Here is a 21,949-nt window from a genome sequence, read left to right as displayed (position 1 = left end):
CTAAAAGAGAAAAGAGTATCCCTAAGAATCTCACGTGTGAAGCATGTCACAAGGGAAACTCATTATAAGGCCATCACCGGCTAAGGTAAATATAGAAAGCTTAAACTTTCTGGAAAGGATACAAGGGGATATATGTGGACCAATACACCCACCATGTGGGACATTTAGATATTACATGGTCCTCATTGATGCATCGACAAGATGGTCGCATGTTTGTTTTTTATCCTCTAGAAACCAAGCGTTTGCTAGGTTGTTGGCCCAAATCATAAGACTGAGAGCCCATTTTCCAGATTTTCTGCTTAAGACTATACGTCTAGATAATGCCGGTAAATTAACGTCCCAAGCGTTTAATGACTACTGTATGTCCATGGGGGTAAGTGTGGAACATCCCGTGGCACATGTACATACACATAATGGATTAGCGGAATCCTTCATTAAACGAATTCAATTGATAGCTCGACCATTACTCATGAGGTCGAAGCTTCCAGTAGCCGCTTGGGGACACGCTGTTTTACATGCATCAGAGCTTATACGCATAAGGCCATCTATTGAACATAAATATTCACCATCCCAATTACTCATGGGTCATGAGCCAGACATATCCCATCTAAAGACTTTCGGGTGTGCCGTATATGTACCGATTGCTCCACCACATAGAACAAAGATGGGACCTCAAAGGAGGATGGGAATATATGTTGGATTTGATTCTCCCACCATTATTAAGTATCTAGAGCCAACTACGGGTGATCTATTTAAGGCTAGATACGCGGATTGTCATTTTAATGAATCCGAGTTTCCTACTTTAGGTGGAGAGACGAACAAGCTGGGTAAAGCAATAAAAGAAATATCATGGAATCAAACATCCGTAAATTGGCAAGATCCTCAGACTCTGGCATGAGAATCAGAGGTCCATAAGATTATACATTTGAAAAGCTAGGTAATCAATTGTCAGATTCCTTTGCTGACCCAAAAGAAAGTTACAAAATCGTACATACCAGCTTGTAATGCACCAGTACGAATTGATGTCCAAAAGGGACTTAGTCAAGTTGCTACAGAGTCTAGACAACGTATGAGACGTGGTAGACCAATAAGGTTCCAATGATTAAAAAAAAATCCTCGGAAATTAAAGAAAGGTGCAATAGGAACCGAGGTTATTAAGGAAACCATCCCAGACATGGAGATAAGGCCGGCCGGCTCTAAGGTACAGGTACCAAACAATGTAGCTTGGGACGCCAAGCTGCAAAGTGTTAAAGGTCCTGATAATAATTAATCTCAATTGATTATATCATGTCTGGAACATAATGGAACCCATAAGGAATGTCGACATAAGATGATTTATTTACATACAAGGTAACACTTGAATTTATGAATATAAATGAGGATCAGGAGCCCACGTCTATACTAGAGTGCACTCAAAGACTTGATTGATTAAATGGTACAAGACCATAAAACGTGGAGCTAAGAACCATTAAGAAAAGGAATGAGTTTGGTCCGACCTTAAGGACACCATTCGATGTAAAAACCAGTAGGACACAAATGGGTCTTTGTGAAGAAGAGAAATGAGAATAATGAAATCGTGAGATATAAGGCACGGCTTATAGCACAAGGATTCTCACAAAGACCGGGGATAGATTATAAAGAAACATATTCCCATGTGGTGGATGCTAAGTCTGGCTATATATAAAGGAAAAGATTTGATTTGCGGCTAATGGATGTAATGCCTGCATATTTATATAAGTCCACTGGATAATATATATGAGATTACCAGAGGGTATTGAGCTCAAAGATAAGAAAGATTCTCGAGAATATCACTGCATAAGGCTGGACAAATCCTTTCATGGACTTAGACCAAATGGGCGTATGGAATGTTATAAATGATCCCATTAGTCCATGTATTTTCATAAAGAGATTTGGAAACAAAGGATTTGTAATCATAGCAGTGTATATGAATAATTTAAACCTCTGGGTAATCGACCAAACAGTTGAGTATATCTAAAAGAAAGACCTAGGCAATAATTAAGTTCTGTTTGAGATTACAACCTGAGTACATGAATAATGGAATCCTTGTGCATCAAAAGGCATATACTGAAAAGTACTCAAGGATATTTAATAAGGACCAGACCCGCCCATTGACCAGGCCCAATGGTGGTGAGATGCCTTGGATTGGATAGTGATCCATTTGGTCCAAAGAAGGACGAGGAAGAAGTTCTCGGTCCTGAAGTGCCATACCTCAGTGTCATAGGAGCGTTAATGTACTTGGCTAGCCACACTAGACCAGACATATGTTTTGCCGTGAACCTCCTTTGTCTAAATTTAGTTCATGATCAACCCAAAGACACTGGAAAGGTTTGAAGGAAGGTTTGGTTAAATTTTAAAGTTTATTCTTCCTACTTTGTTTATTTGGGTTTATTTTATACTGATCTAACCAAAAAGGTCTAGTTTGCCTTGGTTTAGTTTGTTTTGCTGATGCAGGTAAGATCAGATTATGGCATGGTCAATAAATAGGAACTACGTGTGGCTTGATCCCTTCCAAGGGTACGTAGGCAGCCTTCTTCAAGGCGCAGCTACTACAACATCAAAGACCATCATATGTGAAGACAACGTAGCCATGTATCGCTCAGCTCAAGGACGGCTACATCAAGGGAGATCGGACAAAGCACATTCTACCTAAGTTCTTCTTCACGCATGACCTACAAAAGGATGGTGAAGTTCAAGTGGGGCAAGTTCGTTCAAGCAACAACTCAGCCGATCTCTTCACTAAAGCACTACCGACAACAACATTAAGGAAGCTCACACATCAAATTGGAATGCGGAGACTTAAGGACTTGCAGGGATGACCAAAACAGGGGGAGTAATGCGTGCTGTACTCTTTTTCCTTCACCGTGGTTTTGTCCCAATGGGTTTTCCTGGTAAGGTTTTAATGAGGCAGCATCCCCAAGCGCATTACAAAGATCATTTGGCATCTACACGGTTATGTCATCCAAGGGGGAGTGTTGTAAACCACATTACGGATGGACTCCATAACCGTGGCCCATGTCCATGTTCTAGAAGGCCCATGTCTATCTTCTAGAAGATTCGCCCAATGACGGTTTATGTTAGTCTTAGTGGGCTTTGGGCTTTAGGGTTTCCTAGTCCAATTGGGATTTGTCTCCCTTATTGTGTATATATATAAGTTGTAACCTCATTCATTAATAATAGAATACACGAGATTCATAACAAAAAAAAAATTGTTGAAGATTCGTAGTCTTATACATGCAATTAGAAATTAATTATAAAATTGACTTATTTTTATTAGAAAAAAGAAGCAAAGTTTATTACTTACAATATCTTCTCCTCTTTCCTCACCAAAAAAAAAATATCTTCTCTTCTTTCTTTTTTTTTCCTTTATCAAAAAATATATATATATCTTCTTTCTTTTTTCGGTTAGCATTATCATGAAAATATAAGAGATAAACTTTCAATTGAATATAAATATATATATATATATATATTTTTATATCAAAGATTAAAAACTTTATTCATTAGTGTTTATTCATAAAGATAAAAGAGCAATCAAGATTAACAAAAACAAAATTTAAGGAAGAGGGATATTTGAGAATTTAGAGAATTTTGGTTTGCAACAACATGTTAATCCTTTACAATAGCCTCCAGGATATCCGTAGCCAACGCAAAGTGTGTTGCAATCTGGTACAATTCCAGATGAACAGACCCCTGGACAAAGTTCATCATTTACTAATCTTGCTTCTGATCCTATAAATAAATTTTGTCCAAAAACCAAGCATACATTAGCATCATTGTGCTGCGGTTAATACATTTTAATTGCATAACTAGATCATCACCCGTACTACAATACGGGTTGAATTTCATTTATTACAAAATTAATAAATTTTATGTTTTAGAATAAAGTTGTGATATATTATAATAGTAAGTGAAAAAATAATATTTTTTTGTTAGTCCCTATATATAATATTAGAATAAATATATTTTTCTTTTTCTATAATATTCAATCATGGATATTTTTTTTTAAGATATGAAAACGGAAAATAAGATTAAATATGTTATGAACATATATTTGGTATATAATAGAGAAATTGTTAAAAATGTCCCTTTTTCAATACCCCTTTTCAAAAATGCCCCCTTTGAGAGTCCATTTTTAAGTTTGCCCTCTTTTAATTTTTAATAACCATTTTACCCTTATTTGAAACAAAATTAGGTCCACAAAATACAAAATATTTTTTGGCGGGAAAAGTGATCTTGCAATTTTCCCGCCAAAACACTTGTAAAAACCTTTAAAATACCTTGTAAAATTTTCCCGTAAAAATTTTTCCCGCCAAAAAAAGTGATTCCGCAATTTTTTTGGCGGGAAAATTTTCGGCGGGAAAAATTTACAAGGTATTTTAAATGTTTTTACAGAGTATTTACAAGTGTTTTGTAAGGTTTTACAATGTATTTTAAAAGGTTTTACAAGGTACTTATAAGGTTTTATAAGGTATATATAACTTGTAAAACCTTATAAAAAACTTGTAAAACCTTATAACTTGTAAAACCTTATAAAATAGCTTGTAAAATCTTATAATATCTTATAAATACCTTATAAATACGTTGTAAAACCTTTTAAAATACATTGTAAAACCTTATAAATATCCTGTAAAAAACCTTTAAAATACCTTGTAAATTTTTCCCGCCAAAAAATTTTCCCGCCAAAAAACTTTTTTGCGGGAAAAGTGATTCCGCAATTTTTTGGGCGGGAAAATTTTTTGGCGGGAAAATTTTACAAGGTATTTTAAAGGTTTTACAAGTTTTTATAAAATCAAATTTGTAATTTTGATGTGTGCACATTCTCATGTTTTCCTTATATATTTGTGATATTTTTTATTAAAAGAAGGGTAATTTAGTCATTTTGTACATAAAAAGGGGTATTTTTAAAAATAGACAGCCAAAGGGGACATTTTTGAAAATGGGTATTGAAAAAGAGGCATTTTTCTGAGTCTCCCATAATAGAAATACCAAATCAAATATGTTATGAACATATATTTGGTATATAATAATACCAAATTTAATCCGTGTGTGGAGTCTATATTTTCATTTTACAATCTCTATGAAAATATTGCGGCACAATCTATTATTTATTATTTTCAAAATTTCTTGCATAATCAAATTTTCAAATATTTAGAAGTGTCAAACCTTATTTAACTCATCTCATCATAAAATCTTAAAATGCGGTCTGTTATAAGGATCATAACTTTCTACCATATAATACATTACATTTAACCCGCCGCCTACTATAAATATTATAAACATATATTTTTAGAAAATCAAATTAATGTATTTATAATTTTTTTATCTTTTTAATCTATTAAATATTTATGATATTCTTTAATATATTAAATTAAACTTTTTAAAAATGTTCCAAATTAAAATCTTTAAAATTTTTTATTGTAGTATGTAAAATTATGAATTTAAAAAAATGATATGAAATTAAATATAAATATTCAAATAGTTATAAGGATCATAACTCATTTCATCATATAATATATTATATTCAACCCGCCGCCTATTATAAATATTTGTTTCAAAAAATCAAATTAGAGTATTTATACTTCATAAATTTTAGATCTATTAAGTATTGATGATATTAAAAAAAAGAATATATTACTCAAATATGAATTTTTGACCCGTTAAATTTGTTCTTTCATACATTGACTAATTAATATTCGTTTTTAAAAATTCAAATCTTGGTATATGCGGAAAAAAATTTAATTTTTTTTTATTATATAGATGATATAATGATTTATTTATTTATAGAAATAGAATCATATAAAGATGAGAGGTGAAGTATAATGATTAATAACAAATTAATATGGTAAGTTAGATATCAAATCTTATATGTTCATTTTGATTGGTCATTCTTTTTAAAGAAATTAATAATAGATTTTCGTTTTATAATTAAATTAAATTAATTAAATTGCATAAAATAGTATTTGACTTGTTTATCCTTAATGAGTTGAATTAATTTACTCTATAAAATTTTATTTCTAATGGCATTCTTAAGTAAATTCTTACAAAAGAGAAGGTTAATTAAGGGTAATTGTAAATTGTACTTCCCAAATAATAGTATAGGATATAAACTTACTAAATTTCAATTAAAAATATACATGAGCAAGAACTTTTGTGAGAGAGAGCAGATAAAGAACATTCCTTATGTTCTTCCAAATTTTGAAACTTTAACTATAAATAATCATAGTTCATATCGTGATAATTATAAGCATTAATCTTATTTTGTGTAGTTGACCGACCTGTGATCAAGAACATTACAATGATAGAAACTGCAATGAAAGTGTATGGAGATCTCTGAATATCCATTACTTGATATTTTTTAATTTTCTGCGATATCAATATCTTGTAAATATTTTTTATTTGGATGTTTGTGAAGTAGCTATGGAGGTTTGAAACTACTTATGTTTTTTTTGTTAAAGTTTGAAACTACTTATATGTGAAAATTCTAAAAACTGAGTCAAGAATATTTACAAAAGTCATATTCTTTTTTTTTTTGGTATCCCCAGGCCCCAGCTATAGTTGTCAACAATTTATTTATAAATTATTCGGGTTAAGTTTTGTTACTTAAATATTGAACTACATTTTGTGTGATATATAGTTGTTAGACAATCAATTTTTATACATTGAATTATATATTTTTTATTTTGCCTATGACATCAAAAACACTTGGCACAGCTTTGTGTGTAGGGATATGTCACATGAATTGTCATGTTAAATTTCAATTCATATTCACATTTGAAGAGCTGATAAAAACAGTGATAATGAGAGTTCCAAAGTCATTCAACGAATGGATGATTATGCATGATCATTAGTCATTAGATAAATACTTTTGATTATGACTAGTTTATGATGCATATCCCTTTTTGGATCCAAGTCTGAGGAATTCCAGTTCAATATATAACGATTGAGCTTGTGAATCATATACCACATACCACTAATTTCATTAAAGTGGAATCTTTCTCCAGCACCATATAATATATAATGGGATAAATGAGAATTATGCAAACCAAATAATGAACATTGTGTCTCAAAACAATATATATCGATTATCATCATGTTTAATGACATATATAAGTGAAGGGGCAAACTTCTTATTAAAAAATAGTTTATATAAAATTGTTAGGAAATTGGTAGTTTACAAACTTCATTATGCTTCTGGTAAAGCTGAAAGCTCTATTCCGTTAAATATAGTTTTTAGATATGCTATACTTTTTATGTGAAAGAAAATGAACATATTAACAAATACTTAGGAACATGCAACTCACAAATCTTTGTGAAGAACGTGGATTTTCATCTTAGAGAGGTAATTTTGGAAGTTCACAAGCATAAAAATTGTAAGAAATGAGCTATCTAAGTAGTTAAATTTATGTTGTGTGATATGAAGAAAGGTAATGGGTCTGATTGACAGTACTTGAAAGTGCCGGTCCGGTAATATTTGAGGTCTATCAAATTATTCTTTTATTTTTTGAGCTAATTTATGGGGCCTTCAAATATTTTTTTCTCCTACAATGCAACAAATTGCTATTTTATTTTTTAATTTATAAAATGAGCTCAATCTTTTTATATATGTCAAATACATCTCTTAAAATAGGCTCTTAAAAGTGTTTTTATTAGATTTTTTCCTACAAAATGGACCAAAAAAATTAGAGACCCAACACTCATTGTCGGCTTAAGCATTTTATGGGCGTAGGAAATTTTCTAAAAATAAGTCTTTATGCCCACAAATTTTGAAAATAGATCCTTTTTATTTATAACATTTTTTCTTTGGGCCCTTTTTCCATATATATTTTTTTTCTTTAGACCCCTTTTGCTCATAATTTGTTTTTTTTTTTTTTTGTGGCTTTTTTGACATAAATTATTAATTTTAGATTGTTTTTGCTCAAAAAAGAAATTATGGATCGTTTATCTTAGTGGACTTGGGCTGATCGTACTGTTGGCCCCTATAGATACTGAATGGCAGTCCATTTCATGTGTGATTGCGATTTGAGTGCGGGAGCAATGTGATTTGGAAATGATGCGATCAGCTAAAATTGTGAATGAAGATACGATTTGGGTGCGATGAGATTACATCATTTTTTTGAATGGTAAAACGATTTGGATACGATTTGAGTGCGATTTGAGTGCGATTAGAAAACAAAAATTCCAAATTAGCCTCTAGCTATATTATTTTTTGTATTTTCAGTTTTTTTTATTAATTCAATTTATAGTGTATGATTAATAATAATATATAATCATTTCTTAAATTAAATTTATATATAAATTGTATATGTAAACCAACATCCATCTAAAAACAAAATTATAATATATGATAACTAAAATAAGTCTGAACAAATTTGTCTTTTGCATTAAAATGAGATTTTATATTTTAAAAGATTGTCTACTAAGATAAAAGTACTATTACCTCACCATCTCTAGCTAGGGCGTTGAACTACGTAGGACCATGATCTCCATACTCTTGTCATCTAAAAACCAGGTAAGCAAATACTCGATCCCAATGATTTTTCTTAGACTGCTTTCGAGATGATATAGGTTGTTTTGATCTTGTGGGCTTACCGTTTTTCCTCCAGAGGTGCGTCCTCAGCAGATGCTCTATATTCTTTTTTTGCCTTTTACAAAAGAAATAGCTTGGAGCAGACTCATTTTCTCCATCCGTGCAGATTCATATGGCTTCATATCCTTATTAAAAGTTCAAAGCTTCTCTTTACGCTATCTTCAAAGGGGTAGTAGAGTAAAAGGCTTGACTCTTGTGATTCACTTCTGGTGAGAACTGCTACAGATTTGAAGGATTAAGTCCTGATTCAAGTCCAAGATACAAACTTCTCTAGAAGAGGCTTATGGACATAATTATAGAGAAATACCAAATGATCATGTTGAAAAACTCATCTAGAAAAATAATTCATTTAGACATTTAATCGAATACATGGTATGCAATATATTTTAAGTTTTACCTATTTCAATCAAAAACTAATAAATCGTAGGCGATGATGGTGTTGAAGATCCGACTATGTTTGAGAGAAATTTTTTTGTTACAAAGTAAAAAACTGAATCTTTGTAATTTCTTTGGTTAGAAAAGGGTAAAATCATAAATCACAAATTAAATAAACTTTATCGCACCATAAACACAGTTCAACAATGTGATTCAACATCTTTTAATTTTTTAATGATCTCATCGCAGTTTTCACGCACTTGAGTTTTGCTGTAGTTAAATTGGATTATCATTCATCGCTAACTCTGTAATTAAGGTGATTAGGGACATTCTAATAGTGACTACCTACGAGAGTACAAAAAGATTAGCTATCGCCTTTTCGATACAAAAAAACTGTTCATTAAATATATTAAGCCAAAAAAACAATATAAAACTTAATCTATATATACATTTTTGGAGAAGATTTGGCCTCAAAAATCCTTTACAATTTCGATTTTGTACATTTAGTCCCTACAAATAAAATCTGACAAAATTATTGTCTTAAACAAATCTACAAAACAATAAATTAACTCACAAAATTGCCTAAAATAACGAGATTTGATATTCAAAGACATGGAAATCAAATATTCAATTTTAATTGATATTAAATTGAACCAAAAATAATTCAATCGGATCTTTGATAAGATTTATCAAAAATGACTTAAATCATTAATGAAAAAAAATTTAATGAGAAAATCAATAACAAATAATCAATTATAGTAACAAACTTAAAGCATATTCCTTAAACAATCCTATATTAATTTTCGAAAATATCTTATTTTCATATATTTTTGGAAAGTTATTGAAAAAATTATAATACTTTAATTCTGAGATCTTATGAACAAATTAAAAGCAAATTTCGATTTACATCCGATATTAATTATCGTATATATCTTAATTTCATTTATTTTTGGAACTAAATTATATATTTTGTAGAATATATTTGTTTGTTTCCAATTATAAAGATTGTGATCGATTAGAATCATATAATTTCTCTAATAAGAAACAAATATCAAAGATCCATATCTTAAAAATATCTTCTTAACAACTATAACAAACCGAACAATATATTCAATCATACAAAATCAATCACATTCATAAAATCCTCCGTATCTTCAATAAATTTCGGACTAACTATTTGTCAAATTGAAAGATATATCATTTAAACTTGACAACCAATATATATTCTAAACTAGTATTATGGCCCCTGCTATGCAGGGACAATCAATGCCAATTTAGACCATATATCAAAATATTTTGGGAATCAAATATATGTTGCTTTAGTTTTTTTTTTAAATAGAAGTTCATTGAATCTATTATCTATATAGTTAAATTTCAAAAATATGAAACAAACAAATTATTGATGGAAGACGGGTAAACTTTGTGAGCATACTACATAATTATTAATATAAAGTCATCTATACGTTACTGGTTGTAGAAAGTCTTTGCTCCATCTCCTAATTGTCCAGACACGCTTGCAAACCAAGTTTTTGAGGTTATGAAGATTTAGAAGAAAGAATGGAGGATCTAAGGTTATGAAAAAGAAGAGAAGAAGAAGAAGTTACAGTGATTTCGTCAATTAAAGTGGGGGAGAGTTGGAAGGAGGAGATAATTTTGAGATCGTGGGAAATGAACAGTTACTAAGAAAGTGGTAAGATATTTTTTGTTTTTCTTTTTTGTTAATTTTTTTCAGAAATAATAGGAATGGATTACGAAAGTAAAACAACAAAATTTGAAAGTTTTGCCACATGTCAGAAGGAGAATGTGGCAGTTTTTGTTAAAGTGACTGTTGATTTAGTACTTAGTAGAAATAGATTCTTTCTTATTTAACCTAACTAACTTAAAAAGTAGCCGACTTCAAGCACTATAAATAATCCATGGTATACCCGAAACAATACCATCTTTCTTGGTTACCAATATTTTTTTGCTTAGTCGTAGTTCTCTTTGTTTATTTATTCCTATTTATTTATTCTTTTGATTTTTTCAATGTGTTCTCTGTGTTGTTAAGTTAAACTCTCTTCCTTTGGTTTGCAATTATTTGTTCTTTGTTAAATCTTAAACTCATCACTACTATGTGTTTGTGTAGGGTTCAAAGCACTCCAGGATTAGGAAATGCAGAGTTTACCATTGGTAAGATTTGAAAAAGTTCTCAATATAATTTTTTGAATTCAGATTATAGGTTTAAAGGCATGGCCATTTCTCTTGAAAATAGTCTTATTTTTTTATTTTTTGGGCAAAAAAAGACTTATTTTTGTGAACCGTTATGAGGCCAAATCCAAAATACAGGGGGTTGAGTTAGTTTATAAATTTGTAGTTCCAAGTTATATGATTGTAGTCTTATAGATTTGGTATTTTTAGAACTATTGTTTTTATCTATTAAAAAGTATTATCAAAACCGTAATACTTGAAAAACATCAAAAATGATTTTGTTGTTTTTATTCACTTTCTGTAGAGAGTATGATCTTCTCCTTATAACAAACGTGCACGCTTCTTTTTCATTTTTTTAAACGTTCAATTTTTTTTCCTATTTGCAGTGTTTTTTTTTTATACCAAATTTTTGTTCTTTCTCTAGCAAAAATATCTTTGATTTTGAAAATGCATATGTATTAAGTTGATATTATTGATTCAAATATGGTTAACAATAATGTCCATATGGATGACAGTTTAGATTGATATTAATATAAATTTAGAATATCATTAACCAAAGATATCACACGGGTTAAATTTTTATTTTATTATTTCATCAAAATCACCATTTTTTTATTTACAACACTAATATAAAAATTATATAACTTTAATACTAAATTAAAAATTCGTAAAAATCTAATATCATTATATATATATATATATATATATAAATTATCCCGTGTTATATCCAGAATATTACCAAATTTATACCGATCACACCAGTACGGGTTAAATTTATACCGATCAACACTAATATAAAGATTATATGATGAGATGGTTAAATAAAGTTTGACACTTCTAAATATTTGAAATTTGATTCTGCAAACAATTTTTAAAATAACGAATGATGGATTGTGAACGCAATTTTTTCATGAGATTATAAAATGAAAATATACTTCACGCTCGGGTTCAATTTGATATTATTATATACTAAAAATATGTTCATAATATATTCGATTATGCGAATAATTGCTAAATTCCGTAATTAGCTCAAAAAAACTCTATTTCAACAACCAAAAAATTACAAATTGAAAAATGAACTTCCTAAATTAATTCAAAATCATAGTTAATTTCCTTAATTAACTCAAAATAATCTACGTTTTAGATGCGACTCATTTATGATATTTTGATTTTTGATCTAACTGAATTATATGCAATCTCATTTTGTGGTTGTTAATATAAATTAACTCATTTTCAAATAATATTAATTTTCTTAAAATAATATTACTTTCCGTTTTCATATCTTAAGAAAAATTATCCATAATTGAGTTTTATATAAAAAGGAAAATATATTTATTATAAAAATTATATATATGTACTTAAAAAAGAAATATCTTTTTCACTTACTACTATAATATATCAAAAATTTATTGTAAAATATATAATATATAAAATATTGTACTAAACAAAATTAACCCGTACTATAGTACGGGTTATGATCTAGTACACGGGTTATATCGTCAACAATGTTTTGGTATGATTTCTCTAAAAAAAAGGAAATGACAGTAAAGATTAAATGCTAGCCGAATATTCAACAAAATTCAAATATTCCATTCTTTCATGATATGGAAAATAGATTTAGTTGAAATTGAATAAATATTTAAATCTATAAATATTTCAAGGGGCTTTTGCCACTTTTCAATGCCACTTTTCAAAAATACCTCTTTTTAAAAACTTTATAAAAAATGCTCTTAAAAATATAAGATTTACCCAAATATGTATGTAATATTATTAAAACATACACAAACTACAATTCTATGTATCTAAAATCTTATAAATACTTTATAAATACCTTATAAATGCATTTTAAATATCTTTAAAAACCTTTAAAATATCTTGTAAAACATTTGAAAACCCTCAAAAATCCTTTAAAATAACTTGTAAAACCTTTAAAAACACCTTATAAAACCTTATAAATACTTGGATCGAGTCTTCAAGTAGTAGTTACAATCCATAAGTATATTATAAACCTAATAAAACTTTATAAAAATTTCAGATTTAAAAGGGGGCATTTTTGAAAATGGACATCTAAAAGAGGCATTTTTAAAAAGGGGCACACCAAAAGGGGTATTTTTAACAATTTCCCATATTTCAAACTATCTTCTGAAAACAATAAATAGAAAATAATATTTAGAAAATATATGCACCCATTTTTATTAGATTTTGCAACTCATATTTTAAATTCATGTAATATGCTACTAGACATTCCATATTTTTCTATACTATTTTCTTATATGGTATTTTTAATTTTGGTTAAAACATATTAATTCATTGATTTTATGGTTTAATTTCCTAAAAGTTAGAGAAAATTTGAAAATTGACTGCTACTTAATATTAAGAAAACATATAGTAAATTAATATTTTATAAATAAAAGTTATGCGGGTTGGTAAAATTAAAATTTCGCAGGTTGTTAAAATTATAATATGTCTTATTTGCTCATTATAAAAATATTAAAAATACTAATTAAAAATATCTCACATGATAACAATGCAAGTATGACAAACAATAATATATATATATACACACATAAAACAAACAAATATATTCTAACCTTATAACTTTCACATAACAACGTCTAATTGATCAAATTCCAAACAAAAACAAATAATTTGTATATACATCAACAAACAAAAATACACGAACTTTCCAAATATCTCTATATTATTCAAAAAACGAAACAAATTTATACAAAATAAAGATGAAGTATAAATAATACAAATTTTAAGTTCTAACTTATTTTTTTTTTAATTAAAAACCATTACTCTGTAGTGTACCGCGGGTAGGATATTATTATACACCAAAAAAAAGTTGCGGCAAAATTGCAAATTGGATCGCGCTTTAGCAAACTATCTAGATTCCGGTTTAACATCGTCCAAATAGGGTTGAGTTAAACTTAAAACTCCGTTTTACCAGGGTAAAACAAAAAAGTAAAAATAAAAATAAAAGCAGGACCTTCTCAGTTATTCAGAAGGTTTAGATTTTGCTTTCCTTAACCTCGTCGCCGGACTTCGACGACTAACATTAGACTTCATCGTCTTTGGAGCTTACGACGACGATGACGACGACGACGCCGATCATCAGATCCACTCCTATTCTCGCTTTCATCTTCTTGCAGATCTGCTTCATCTTCTTTACTTCCACCCTCCCATGCTCTTCTGGGTAACAAATCGTCCTCTGTCTTTGATTTTATCATCTCAATTAGCTCGTGTTTATGTTGTCTTCTAGTTTATGTTGTCTTTGTGTGTGTTTATTGTGCAGGTCTGAGGATAGTTACACCATTACTGGTAGAGTCAAGATTCCACCAAGTAGGTCTTCGTTTTTGACCTTATGGTGCTATGAAATGCAATGTGTTTTCTAGTCGTTTATCCTATGATCTTTAATAGGTGTATATTCTGATGCTTGAATTGTATCCGCATAGGTTGTTAGATAGGACTTAGGAGTGTTTATCCGAATGTATGAAGCGGTATGTAGTATGTATGTCATGGCATCTATTTAATAGGTAGTGAGTGACTGAAGTACTGTTTTGCTTAAGAAATCTGAGTAATATTGGTTTTGATGTTTCGAATGATGATTTTTTACTGCTTTATGTTAGTTCTGAATGTATGATATGTTAAACTCCGTTGAGCTGATCGCTAAGTTATTTCGTAGGCAATGTGATTGGTCACATAGCAAAGTTCTCTAATGTCAAAGTTATACTCAATGGTGGACAGAAGATTACGTTTCTCAGGCCTGATGGATACTTTACTTTGTATCCTTTTGATCCTTCAGTTATAAAAGTTTCTTTAGTATCTGATGATCGGATTCTTACTTGCCTTTGATATGTGCCAAAAGAAAATCTTGTTCAGTATTGGCTTGTTTTGTTTGTTAATATTGCTAGTAATTTAACACGAAAAGAAGAGTAATGGATATGATTCTTAATTTTTGCGGTCCTTGACTAACTGGTTTGTAAAGTCATGAAGTGCCTGCTGGAACTCATTTGATTGAAGTATCTGCAATGGGCTACTTCTTTTCTCCGGTAAGTTTTTATTGTGTTGCTATTAATGGTTTCCAAGACTTCATTTTTGTAAGAACGTGTTTCTCATGCGGATAACCAAATTTAGGTACGAATAGATGTTAGTGCTCGGCATCGTGGCAAGGTTCAAGCAACACTAACAGAAACCAGGAGGAGTCTTACTGAGCTGGTTTTGGAGCCACTGAGGGAAGAGCAATACTATGAGGTGAGACTTCACATGACTCTTTTCATTATTGGTTTTGCCTGTACTTCTTGATTCTGTTTATTTCTTATTCTTATCTGATTTGGTCATGTAAAATACTACAGATCCGAGAGCCTTTCAACATTTTGTCGATCGTGAAAAGTCCGATGGGTCTCATGGTGGGATTCATGGTTGTTGTTGTGTTCCTAATGCCCAAACTAATGGAAAACATAGGTACGTTTCTAGTACACTCAACTTGTATACGAATATTCTGCAACCACATATGTAGCAGTTCCACGATGTGCCAACACATTATTCTTCCGATTTTGCTTGTAAACAATACGACTATGGATATGATCGACATCTGATGTTCTTTATCACTTTTCACCGATCTAGGAGCTTTTATAGCTCTTGAACTGGTTGGTGAATTGCAAGTTAAGAAGAGTTAGTCATCATTAACCTAAAATGTTTTCATAAACAGATCCAGAGGAGATGAAGCAAGCACAAGAGGAAATGAGGAGACAAGGCGTGCCTTCGCTCACGAGCTTGTTACCAGGCGCTGGGGCTAGCCGCTAAGAATTCCTCAGTTAACTCAATGTATCACAAAAGGAACAGAGAGAGATTTCTCAGTGATCTGAGTGAGTTTGGTTGTTCATCTGCAACTGATGATTTATTAAAGCTCTTCTTTTATCTGATATGTAAAGTCAACTTGTGTCTAAAACCAGAAAAAGGTCATCTTATGATTTATACACGATATAAGTATCATCATGTGTTTTTTGGCTTTTGAAATGTTAAATTTATTGATCAACAAAACTGAATATTTATAAAGAAACCTAACACACCAAAACCTTGTTGTTAACGCAAAATCTCAAAACAGAGCAAAAAGACAAAACATAGCCATGAAGCGATTAACGCTGCCGTTCTATACATCATTGTAATAGCCTACTGTGCTTCGAATCCGTTGAATGTTGCATTTATAGCCTAGTCAATGAAGTGTGACCTTTTAAATATATTTTTGGGATTTTGGTCAACAATACCACTTTCTAAGAAAAGCTTTTCAAAAGTAACATATTTCATAATTATTTTTCAAACTACCACATTATTGTAGTAATGTGGTATAATTATGACCAATTTACTTTTGATAAGACCACATAAGTTTCTTATCACTTTTTTCTTTTATTTATTAATTAACTTTTAATTGTGGTATATATATATATATATATATATATATATATATATATATATATTTATATATGTAGTGGACAATAATTGTTGTAGACCAAAAAACTATTATGATTTTGATCCACGATTTTATATTTTAATGTCCACGACATGTTTTGGTCCATGCTATTATGTTTTATGTTAATCTCATCGATCATCTGGTTGTCCAGGACATATAAAACATATAAAACATATGTATATATGGTCTTATCAAGGATAAATTGTGTGCACCAAAAACAAAATCATGGACCAAAACATATGTCGTGGACATTAAATTATATAAACGTGCACCAAAATCATAAAAATGTATTGTATAAATGGAGAAAAATAGAACAAGAGAAAAAAAAATCTTGATTATCTTATTATATAAAGTATGGTTTTCAAAGTTAATAACTCATAGGATCGTGACACGTGAAAAATCTATCGATCTTAGATTTTGACACGTGTAAAACAAAAATTTCTTTTTATTTAATTTTAAAAAAGTAAAGAAGATAATTATAAGGAAACTATATGTATCTTATTAAATAAAAATAGAAATTATAAAATTATTTACCATTTCTAATTTAAAGCTACTAATTCTAAAAGAAAAGTATTACTTTTTCCTTAAAAACTAAAAAAAGATTTAAGAAATTATATAATTAACTAATAAAATACGATAATTAAGAAGACTCTACAATCAAAAAGATTTAAGAAATTATATAATTAATTAATAAAATAAAATAATTAAGGAAATTATACAATCAATTAATCTTTTAAAAGAAGATTTTAAATACTCACCTCTATATAAACAAAAACATTTCTTCAGAAGCACCACCATTGCTTCAACTTCGATATATTGTCAAAGCTTTTTTCAGGTAAAAATCGTTTATTTTTCTTAACCATGCAAAAAGTAAAATAAGAATTTTTACATGTGCTATTAGTCAACAAAATTTGGCATGTATTAGTCAATAAAATTTGAAAAAGTAATGAGTTTATAAGAATTAATTTTTGATTACTTGATGATAATATTATTATAGTTATACTTATTTTTTATTCTAAAAAATTGAAATAAGTGAAAACACAAAAATTGGAAAATGGCATATAGGAAGTAATTTTTGATTACTTGACGAGAATGTCAGCATATTTTTTTATATTTTTTTATTTATTAATTTTAAGTCAATTAATATTAGTTTGACATGAGGTAAATTTAACTTATAAGATTAATACATATATATATGTAACATTATTTTTAAGTACAAAAAGATTTGTGGATGTTTACTTTTTTAAAAAAAAAATTATGTTTGATATTTGTTAATTATTTTAATATTTATTAAGATATAGATTTGATATGATATACATATTATTTGGATATAAACTTTTTAGCATTTATCTATTAAGATGAAGTGTGTGTAGAATTAAAATCTATCGTCTTCTTATACAAAGTTTGGTTTCTAAAATTAGTAACTCATGGGATCGTTGTCAAGTCTATCGATCAGATTTTGACACGTGTAAAAATAAAAATTATAAAAATATGTGATGATATAATTTAATATTTATATTATTTATATTAATTTCCTTTCAAATTGGAATTATGTAATAGAAATTGTTTTTCAAGTTCACAATTTTTTAAAAAGTGAAAGTAATAAGACTTATAGTTAGCTTAATGTCTTCATAAAGACATTTTGTAGGTGGTGGTGGTAAAGATCATACTTTCAGAGAAAAATATGATTGGGTGTAAATATACATTTTTAGTAATAACATAGATCTGATACGTTTGTAAATGGGAAAAATGTCATTTAAATCGTCACTTTGCCATTTGTGGAGGTTTAAAGCATGAACTTTGAGTCTGGTGCTTTTAATCCTCAATTTCTAGTTGACTTTCAATTTAATCTCTAACTTTCGTTGACGATGCCGATTGAGGCACGTCTTTAACTGGACAAACGGAGGATTAAGACGCTGTTATCTGTCCGTCTAATATATCCGTTAATAAGCTAAACGATGTCGTTTAATCAAATGAAAACCCCCAAATTCGATTAAGCTCGAACCCTAGAATACCAAATCGAAATTAGAAATACAAAATCGAAGATTCTCTCTCGTTTTCTTCTCTAATCAAGACTTCAAGATAGCTGTGTTGAGTTTTCGATCTAAAGATCCTTACACCTAACCCACACACACACTTTGAAGGCACTCCACGGGCAGCGAGTACTATCGATGTCTCGGAGCTAGAACTCATCGGAATCGAGATAACAGATCTTGAGGAATAAAGAAGAAATCGAGATTTGAGAAGAAATCGAGATTAGAGAAGAAAACGAGAGAGAAACTTCGATTTTGTATTTCTAATTTCGATTTGGTATTTTAGGGTTCGAGCTTAATCGAATTTGGGAGTTTTCATTTGATTAAACGACGTCGTTTCTCTTATTAACGGATATATTAGACGGACAGATAACAACGTCTTAATCCTCCGTTTGTCCAGTTAAAGACGTGCCTTAATCGGCTTCGTCAACGAAAGTTAGAGATTAAATTGAAAGTCAACTAGAAATTGAGGATTAAAAGCACCAGACTCAAAGTTCATGCTTTAAACCTCCACAAATGGCAAAGCTATGATTTAAATGACATTTTTCCTGTAGAAGTTTCTTTTCAACCCATCTGCGCCTCTTTGCAAAAATCAGAGCCTTTTAGCTCTAGATCTGGACCATCACCACAGTCTCAAACAGTTTCTACTCATCGGATTTCGTTGATGGCAAGAGAATCTCTTGGACCGTCAGTTGCGCTTTGTCCGGTGAGTTCGTCGACGGCGCACGACGATTCCCAAAGCTGTCTTAAGGCTCCTCATTCAATTCTCAGGTCTGTGCACTTCATCATCTCATCAGGTTCAGTTCTAAAGATTTACTACTCCATGTTAGGGTAGTAGTGACATCTTTAGGCTGGATTTGCCACTGTCAATTACGAAACCTGTTGGAATTAGATGTTTTGTTGCTATCCGATGCAATTTCATCTTGGAAGCTTTTTGGATTAGTTCCACACTTGATCCATAGATGGCGTGAGTCTGGTCACGCTTCTCCACTGTTAGGAGATCATAGATCGAATGGTAAATTGTCCAAGTTCAAGCTTAATTATCTAGCCTCAAGTTTATTGGGCGATGCATCTCAACACTCTCGAACCATTTTGGAGAAACCGCCTCCGTATGTTCAATCTAACAATTTCTCAAGTTCTCTTAAATCAGATTCTTATTGCTTAGGCTTGAATGGACAAGGACTACATTCTAGTCTCACAATATTATCTGTGTTTTGGTCTTGTGATTACTTTTGGCGAATCTTGCAAACCTACTCCACCATGGAGAAAATATTCCCGCAAACCTTTACCGGCATTTTGAAACCGTCTCGAACCTTAGCCTCCTCCGTGGAGCAATTTAACAAAAGCTCTTATGCGTTATTCGCGCGAGCTATTTATGACCACTTGTTGGTCGGGGATTTCTCGAAGCTCGTCTTCAAGCTTGAATCCTTCAAGACATCAAAAGACCTTCCAACCATTGCAAGCTTTTTGAAGTTGCGCATCTCCTTGGAAAACTCATTGAGTCTCTATCTTTATCTTTCATGTATTGTTTCACTTTTAAGTTGTATGAACATCCCTCTTTTGAGGTTCTAAGTTAATGAAGAGATCATTTTGCACAAAAAAAAAATGACATTTTTCCCGTTTGTAAATAGATGTAATAAGATGATTATTTAACCAATAGTTTGCGTGTAAAATATTTTTTGAAGAAGTTGTAGAATTATATTTTAAGGAGATTGCGAGACTACATTTTTGAAATTTGGAAATAAATCTAATGATGAATATTTGACAAAAAGTTTTGGTGATTGATAATTTAAATTATTGTAATAAGTGTTGCAATAAATTTAAAATATAGAAATGTAAATCAGTATATAAAAAAAAAAACAAATATATAATTAACTTATTTGATGACTAAAAATATCTATTTACTCTCTAAAGATAGTTTCTACTTATAAATTTTTTTGAATATATATTGTTTTGTTAAATTTAATTTTATATAAAAAAAATTAAAACCCGCACATCGTGCGGGTCCTTATCTAGTATGTATATAATAGATATATATATATATATATATATATATATATATAATGTAAAGTAAGAGAAATGTTGTATGAGACAAAAGAAAAAGGAAAAATGGAAGAGAAAAAATAAAGATATAATCGTTTTTTTTATGTTACAATGTGGTAGATTAGAAAAGCCAATAGAGAAAGTGGTAGTTTTAGAAAGAATCTTTCAAAATGTGGTATAGAGGATAATTTTTTCTATATTTTTGTTGGGTCAAAGATTTAAGATTGGTTAAATATCTATTTACTAACTTATTAAGAAAACTAAAGAGGGTAAAAACTTGAATATAATTAGGAATTGTACACAAAGAATTTATGGCTATCAAATTTTTATATATAAATAGATCATTTCATAATCAATTAGTTTACATCAAATCAAATCTTAGAAATATACAATATTGGTTTGTTAAAATGGGTTCCTCCAAATTGATGGTTACATGCATTGTTGTTGCTATTCTGGCCATTTCATGTGACATTCTCTCTGGTATATGTTATTATAAATATGTATTCGACTATGTGCTAACCAATTTTGTATCCTTCTTCAGAAAAAGATTCTTATATTTTTTTTTTCATGATTAATAGTTGAAATGGGAATTAGCGTACAAGCTTTACCTCCGACTTGTGGACCAGATTGTACTGGAACATTCTTGAAACAAGACTGCTATAAATATTGTGCAGGTTTATCTTATAAACATGGTGTTTGCATTCTATTCAAAGGACTTCCTCCAAGAACTTCTACATATCGTTGTTGTTGTGGGTAAATGAAATATATAATTCTTCATGCTCTTTGGTCATGTATGTTTATGTTTTTTTCCTTTAACAATAATATAATAAAGAGTTTTATTTTTTCAATGGGAAGACCATACATACATGCGATTTAATTATTGTTAATAACTTAATATTCTTATAATGAATAATTTTAATTAGCTCACATATTTTTCTACAAATTAAAATCAAATTTAACAAAAAAATAGTAGAAATTTTCTTTCAAAAGTAAAAACAATATTTACATTTTCACTGTTGCATTGTTTATTTAACCACTTAAATTATTAATTCAAAATTATTTCGAATGAAAGATATATCACATAACAATAATTCATGGTATACTTATATGAATAACAAAAATTAAAAATATTCATCATAAAGTTGGTGAATAAAACCAAAGTGGTGTTTAATTAGACACGTTAAAAATATAAAAATGATAAATCGACTAAATTCTTTAGCCTTCCAACCT

At 29.7% G+C, this 21,949-nt stretch overlaps 2 protein-coding genes and 1 pseudogene across 3 annotated transcripts; all 3 read left to right on the top strand.

Annotated features, from left to right (window-relative positions):
- The first annotated feature begins 10,963 nt into the window (after nucleotides 1-10,963).
- On the top strand, nucleotides 10,964-16,185 carry LOC9316739 (ER membrane protein complex subunit 7 homolog). 2 transcript variants are annotated; one of them, XM_021029899.1, is made up of 8 exons: nucleotides 10,964-11,152; nucleotides 14,254-14,369; nucleotides 14,469-14,515; nucleotides 14,859-14,958; nucleotides 15,162-15,225; nucleotides 15,311-15,427; nucleotides 15,529-15,637; nucleotides 15,885-16,185. In XM_021029899.1, exons 1-8 carry the CDS (start codon nucleotides 11,135-11,137, stop codon nucleotides 15,977-15,979), a joined length of 666 nt encoding a protein of 221 aa, XP_020885558.1. In that variant the 5' UTR covers nucleotides 10,964-11,134; the 3' UTR covers nucleotides 15,980-16,185. The 2 variants fall into 2 exon arrangements, with proteins under 2 accessions (XP_020885558.1, XP_002880672.1); XM_002880626.2 differs by lacking the exon at nucleotides 10,964-11,152 and having other exon boundaries at nucleotides 14,083-14,369.
- A 2,984-nt stretch (nucleotides 16,186-19,169) lies between these two features.
- On the top strand, nucleotides 19,170-20,282 carry LOC110228851 (annotated as a pseudogene).
- Nucleotides 20,283-20,821: 539 nt separating this feature from the next.
- Nucleotides 20,822-21,567, top strand: LOC9316738 (putative defensin-like protein 67). The gene is made up of 2 exons (XM_002880625.2): nucleotides 20,822-21,199; nucleotides 21,298-21,567. The coding sequence occupies exons 1-2, from the start codon at nucleotides 21,031-21,033 to the stop codon at nucleotides 21,474-21,476; spliced, it is 348 nt and encodes a 115-aa protein (XP_002880671.2). The 5' UTR covers nucleotides 20,822-21,030; the 3' UTR covers nucleotides 21,477-21,567.
- Nucleotides 21,568-21,949: the final 382 nt, after the last annotated feature.

Source organism: Arabidopsis lyrata, assembly GCF_000004255.2.
Source record: "Arabidopsis lyrata subsp. lyrata unplaced genomic scaffold ARALYscaffold_4, whole genome shotgun sequence".
NCBI lineage: Eukaryota > Viridiplantae > Streptophyta > Magnoliopsida > Brassicales > Brassicaceae > Arabidopsis > Arabidopsis lyrata.
The sequence above is the reverse complement of the archived record's forward strand: the minus strand, read 5'-3'. Positions and strand labels throughout refer to the sequence as shown.